Here is a 6,982-nt window from a genome sequence, read left to right as displayed (position 1 = left end):
ACTCCCTAACACAGCTGGGTGGATTTCCGAATTGGGAAACAGCTATCTTCAGCGCCATCACAGTGTTCCGAAACATGGTCTCACCCTACCACGTGTCTTCCCACTATGTGATTGGTCAAATTCACCTTCGGAGCGGCCTGATTGGCCGTCGTCCGATGTTCTACTCATCTTTCGCTCGGCTATTTTCAGCCGGCGTTAGATGTCGTTCCTTTCGCCTAGTGACTTTACTAGTGTTTTCTCTAGTAACGAGAAAAATCTCGTTACACACCCCTCTCCCTAAGAGAGGTTTCGACCCGAAACCTGTGGGTTCAGATCGCTTACTCCTGGAGAATTTCGTGTCTCTCTTCTGTACCTGGGAATCATCCAAGGCTTCCTTATAGGGCTTCATATCCGCTATTGAGGCGCCTTTCGGATTCCGTCCAGCTAAATCAGAGACTTCGTAGAAGTTTCTGGAATGCTTTTTCGTCACCACTAGTGGCCCATTGAATGGTTTATTCAAAGAGGCTGAGCGGTGCTTGGCAGCATTCGACAACTCGTGGTTTCGAACTAGAACTAGTTCTCCAACCTCGAACTCTCCTTTTCTCCGGCGCAAGTTATATGCTTGTGCCTGTCGATCGTTGGCTTCTATTAGGGCGTGCCTAAAAGCCAATCGGAGGGTATCATGTCGTTTCATACGCTCTACCCATGCTTCTGCAGGGGTCTCTTCAACCTCCACTTCTCCTTCCAGCTTTCTCCGCAATGAGTTGGCTGGTTCCGGCTCTCGTCCGAGGTTGACGAAGGCCGGTGTGGCTTTCAGCAAGCTATGTTGGGCTGTATTGTATGCAAATCTAAATGCGTCCAAGTGACAATCCCATTCTCGGTGATCTGTCTCCACGTAAGCTCCTATCATCGCTTTGAACGAACGGTTCACTCTCTCGGTGGGGTTCGCTTGTGGATGATACGGTAGAGTCGTTCGATGCTTCATGTTGGTTGAAGCTGCGAGCTCTTTCAAGTCCTTGTTCACGAACTCGGTACCATTATCGGTCAGCAATTCCCGAGGAGCTCCCTCGAACTATTCTGGCTGCCGCCTCTATCGTTCACGATTGGGCGCCAGCCAGGTTTTTCTGGAAAACCTGACGGAAAACCAGCCGCGAAGGAATTTCGTCAACTCCGCGGACTTTCAGTGGCGGGTCTCACAATGCCAAGCCAGCGTCAGCATGACACGGTAGAGTGGGCGAGGTTCACCAACGTACGAGGAACTTCAATCACTAACTTCTGCCGCGCGTACGGCATCGTCAACGATATCCTTCGGGGAATGTATTCCCCAGACTCTCGTGGAGGGATGTGACCATCTCTCGCACGTTATACTCTCTCCTCTGGGGTGGCTCAACCCCCAGACATGCAGCGATGAGATTGCTATTACCGAGTTCTCGAGTTGGGGTGGACGTTAGGTGGGTGAGAAAGGTCTCCGGATACCTACGTCGCATGTGCCTCGAGCAGTTCGGCGCCCTGCGGGGTGAGAAGGATTCGCAGGTAATCTGTGTCCTGTCTGGGGGTTGAGCCACCCCAGAGGAGAGAGTACAACGTGCGAGGGATGGTCACATCCCTCCACGAGAGTCTGGGGAATACATTCCCCGAAGGATATCGTTGACGATGCCGTACGCGCGGCAGAAGTTAGTGATTGAAGTTACTCGTACGTTGGTGAACCTCGCCCACTCTACCGTGTCATGCTGACGCTGGCTCGGCATTGTGAGACCCGCCACCGAAAGTCCGCGGAGTTGACGAAATTCCTTCGCGGCTGGTTTTCCGTCAGGTTTTCCAAAAAAACCTGGCTGGCGCCCAATCGTGAACGATAGAGCCGGCAGCCAGAATAGTTCGAAAAATATACTGGGGGTTTGACCCGGGAAAAATACTCTTACATGATAATACGTTTGATTAATTCAGATGTCAAACAGTATAAGAGACAATGGATAACATCTGGTCGGCAATAGTTATGATCTACGATATCTTCGATACTCCAGTCATCGTTCCTCACGAGATTATCAAGTTTTCCTAAAATTCCTCTTTTCCTCTCAACCCTTTCACATTTATCGAAAATCGTTTTCAAATCAGACATAGTCAGGAGCGGTTCGGGACAATTATTGATAATTGAGCAATTGCCGGATTTTGGAGGCTTTAGAATGGTAAAGATAGAGAGGATTTTGTACAGATAGAGGAATGTGGGTGTAGACGGGTGATCATTGCAACCTCCTGCTTGTCTCATACTTCCGAAGAATCTCTAGCAGAAATAAATGTCAAAAAAATAAATGAATAAAAATGAAAAATGGAATCTTTTTAGCGCTCGTGAACCTAATATACTCCTACAAGAGAAAATGGTAGTATAAGCGGTTTATTGAGAAAGATGAAAGAGGAGAATGATAAAAAACATTATTAGTAAAGCGTAGAAATGGTTATCAACAAATTTTGTCATTTTTCGAGACAAAAAGCCCTGAAAACATTAAAAAGGACTAATAATGCTACTGCGAAGCATTCCTAATTTTATTTTACGTACTCTACAGGTGTTTCGAAGCGCCAAATCCGAGTCAAAACCCACCTCCAACGGATCCTGATTGATTCTTCCGGTTAGAACGAAGGGAAAATCAAATTTCTCTGTCAGGTAGTCCACAATGCCCAGAGTTGACATGAGGGTTACACGAAGTCCTTCGGCTGTATCAGGAGTGAGAAATTGTTCACGAGAAATTTTTTCTTCCCTTACATCTTGTTTCCAATCATTCAATTTCTTGAGTGCTTCTACAATGACCTGAAAGTAATTGAAAATATGAAAGTCTTCTCCGGATTCTGTTTGAGCTGAGATGAAAAATGAATTTGCCGATTCTACATGCCTTATAATTGATATTATCAGAGCTAACACCTTGCATCTCTTCCTTTCTATTCAACTCTCTCATGGAGACTTTTTATGTGGTCCCACTTGATCTCTGAAGCCTCTGATTTCATCTACTCAAACAAAAATGAAAAATTAGAGTGATTAAGAGTTGATATAAGATTATAAAATCTCTCAGAACATACCTTCAGGGAACCTTTGTGTTCAAGACGATTTCTGATACATTTAATTAAGTGTGGCGTATCCGAAAAAACGAAAACTTTCCTGTCAGCATCCATTGGATGCGAAAAATCACATTTCGAGTTTCCAAATTTCCCACTAACTTCAATAGCTCCATGACTCCAAAATTTCCGATTTGTTGGAGCTCCATCAGTGACCACACCGTGTATCTTGACCCCGATATTCTCCATTACAATTATGGCTTATAATATGAGGGGGGCCAGCACATCTCCTTTCACTGGACCTCTGGACGCGAATACTGCGATAGGCTGAGTGTATGTGTCACAGAGTGGCCGAAACATTATCACCAAACCATGATTAGCCCTATCGTTGAACCCTGATGCTTCTGGACCATTTCCTCCAAAATCTTGTAACCCCGTATAGGAAAGATTTTTCGTATTTACACTTGCGCTTTCCCGGTTATGCATTTCATCTAATAAAATTTCTGTTTAAAAAATTTCTCCAGAAGCTCGAAAAATTTCGGATCAAAGCCGCATGTAGAACTAATCGAGGATAAATGCCTGCAATTCAAAACAAGGAATTAAAATCTTTTGGGTTTGTAAAAAAATCATGGGAGAGACCAGTAAAAAAAAAGTACCTGCGTACTGTCCTGATTGAGGGCAATGGGAGAATCTGATTTTCTTGTAACAACCTGTAGGTCGCCGGGGATTTCATATGGAGGAGTAACGCCAATACCATCCATTTTTCATTGTAGCGTCGAGCTTTTGCTGATTTGGGTTGAACTGAAGAAATGATTTCATTCAATGTCACAAGTTGGTTCTCAGAGATCTGGCCAGATTCAAGAAGCTCAGTCAATTTTTTCGTCTCCACTTGAACCAATTTTAATCTGTAGTCATCGACTTCTTTTTTCAGCTCTTCAATAGTAGCTTCTGCACGTTCTTGGCATCTCGCAGCATATCGAACTTCGGTTTTAAGGGCCAACCATTGTTTCCTCCTTCTTGGAGATAGAGGGGTTCTCTTCCGGGTTGCACTTACACTCTTATTGAGACGCTCAACCTTTTTCGCCACAGTCTTCTGAGCCTTTCGACAGACAGGACAAATTTTATTCTCCACGATGAGCAAAGAGCAAAGAGCAGAGCTTCGTCACCAGAGTTAAGATGAGGCGAATCAGGCTTACCTGCTCCAATCTCAGAGACGCAGAAACTACTTCGTAGAGTCTTAGGAATTGCGAATGAATCACTAACCAGCAGGGTGGAGTTTGATTCACTAGTATTGGAAGTGGGCTTGAACAGTTTGGTGGCCCACACAAAAAGTGAGAGTACGCTTTACGTTGCACCCGTTTATAAGGCACTTTCATTACGTGTCTATTTGCCTCTAATACATTATGGGTTATCACTTCACCCGGTAAAAAGTGATTATGGCATATTAGGTCTACAGTTTTTAAACCAGGCGATTTCGTGGTTTTCCTCCACGCCTCTAATTCATGAAGAATTTTCGGAGCAGTCAAAAAAGGACCCTTGTCTGGATTGGAGTCATACCCCACTGTACAGCCAACCACGCTACATCTCGTCATTTTTTCCCTTTGATCACAAGAATAGACATTAAAATAACCAACACACTGCACTGCTCACTTATTCACTCAAAACAAACCGAAACTTTAATTTTTTATTTAGTATTTCGAGTCTAACGGATATTTAACTTTAAAATTTTACAACTATCTCCTTTTAAATGGGTGTTTCCATAATATATTAAGGTGCTGATAGCCAACAGAGGAGAAATAGCCTGTAGAATCCAAAAAACAGCCAGAAAATTGGGAATCAAGACCGTAGCAATCTATAGCGATGCAGACACGAATTCGATGCACGCAAATTTGGCCGACGAAGCATATCTCATTGGCCCCCCAACCGCCGCCCAGAGTTACTTGAGACAAGATAAGATAATAAATGTTGCCAAGAAGACTAAATGCCAGGCAATTCATCCTGGATATGGATTTCTCTCTGAGAATATGGAATTCGCAGAGTTATGCAAGAGAGAGAACATCATCTTCATTGGACCTCCGGCTACTGCCATCAGAGACATGGGGATCAAAAGCACATCCAAAGATATCATGAATCGAGCGGGCGTTCCAATTATTATAGGTGACCATAGTGTTTACAAAATTAACTCATATATTAAGTCCTCATTCACATTTTAAGCCTACGAAATCAAATTGATTTTGTCGTACAAAATTCCTCAAGTGATTTGTCTTAGAAATATTCTAAACCGCAAATTGATTCCATTGCAGACGATCAATAAATCACTTGTAACTTACAAGAAATATCAATTTTTCAATAATATTTTTCGATATCGAATTTCGAATAAACAAGATTATTCCTGCTTAATAGTCGTTTTTTAGAAGTAAGCCATGAGAATTATTTAAACTCTTGAAAATTTTACTTATTTATTTATTTATTTATGCATTTATTTAGTGGGTCGAGTTATTAAATTAACATAGATATTAAATTAAGCTCGATAAATTGAGGGCCATTCAATTTTTTTTTTCATTATTAGGATATCATTCCAATGATCAATCAAACGAAACACTCTTGTCCGAAGCCACAAAGATCGGTTTTCCTGTCATGATAAAAGCGGTACGTGGAGGTGGTGGTATGGGTATGAGAATAGCTAAGGACGACAGAAGTTTCATAGAAGCATTAGAGTCAGCGCGAACAGAATCTCAGAAGGCGTTCGGAAACTCCGACGTTTTGTTGGAAAAATACGTGCTAAACCCGCGGCACATTGAGGTCCAAATCTTCGCCGATCAACATGGAAATGCAGTCTACTTGTTCGAGAGGGACTGCTCGGTCCAGAGGAGACACCAGAAGGTCATCGAAGAAGCACCTGCGGTAATTCATAAATCAAACAAGTCTATGATAATCGACTGTTCTATTTTTCCATGGATTCTTTATTTCCAAAAATATTACTTAATTACTCTCTTAGTTTGTTCTCTCAACTTTGTCGGGCGAAAGCCACGAGAACTTATGAAATGCATATGAGTGATGCTACAAAGTAAATTGGCACATATTTTTTATAAAGTATGTAATTTCAAATAAAAACTGTATTTTCAAATGTTTGGCAAGAGTTGAGGTTTGTTGGCCTTAGATTTAATAAAGAACACATTTCATTCGGTTGGTAGGGTGATATAGGACTCTTTTCCAATGTTACAGCCAGGATTATCTGACAAAATGAGACGAGAAATCGGTAAGGCAGCAGTAAGAGCTGCCAAAGCTGTGGGATACGTTGGTGCTGGTACTGTGGAGTTCATTTATGACAGGAATGATCATAGATTTTACTTCATGGAGATGAACACTCGTCTACAGGTGGAGCATCCAGTGACTGAGGCCATCACTGGACTTGATTTGGTCGAGTGGCAGCTGAACATCGCAGCTGGCGAAAGACTTCCACTCACCCAGGAGCAGATCAGCATTAATGGACATGCCTTTGAGGCCAGAATTTACGCCGAGGTATTCACCACAGATTTTCTACTAAATTTCAACAAATAAAAGCCAATAAATTTAATCAATATCAACTTATTAAAGATATCTACTGATAATATACAAATTTGATAAATAAAAATAATATGTCAATAGTAAAGGCAATACCTCAATTGTTTTAGGATCCTAGGGGTGGATTCTTACCCCGAGCGGGTCCTCTGATATACCTAAGCCCCCCAAAACCGTCAAGAACCATCAGAGTGGAAACCGGAGTAAGAGAAGGAGACGAAGTTTCTGTTCATTACGATCCGATGATCGCTAAATTAGTTGTATGGGGTATCAATAGAGCTGAAGCCCTGGACATTTTGCGCGCGAAACTAGCGGAATACAATGTAATAATCTTCCCATCCATAACTGTACAATTATGACCTTTGTAAACGCCTCAAGGTAATTAACAATTGATAATTAT

At 42.3% G+C, this 6,982-nt stretch overlaps 1 protein-coding gene across 1 annotated transcript in view; it reads left to right on the top strand.

Moving 5' to 3' along the window:
- Mccc1 (Methylcrotonoyl-CoA carboxylase 1) overlaps nt 1-6,982 on the top strand; it is a 48,640-nt gene that overhangs the window by 37,493 nt on the left and 4,165 nt on the right. The window contains exons 3-6 of the mRNA XM_011298404.1: nt 4,794-5,178; nt 5,591-5,925; nt 6,247-6,543; nt 6,696-6,905. Of these exons, the coding sequence (XP_011296706.1) occupies nt 4,794-5,178; nt 5,591-5,925; nt 6,247-6,543; nt 6,696-6,905 (1,227 nt within the window). The remainder of the gene's footprint in view (nt 1-4,793; nt 5,179-5,590; nt 5,926-6,246; nt 6,544-6,695; nt 6,906-6,982) is intronic.

The sequence above is a fragment of the Fopius arisanus genome, unplaced genomic scaffold, assembly GCF_000806365.1.
Source record: "Fopius arisanus strain USDA-PBARC FA_bdor unplaced genomic scaffold, ASM80636v1 scaffold00010, whole genome shotgun sequence".
NCBI lineage: Eukaryota > Metazoa > Arthropoda > Insecta > Hymenoptera > Braconidae > Fopius > Fopius arisanus.
Note: the sequence above shows the minus strand (reverse complement) of the source record. Positions and strands in the feature narration are given on the sequence as shown.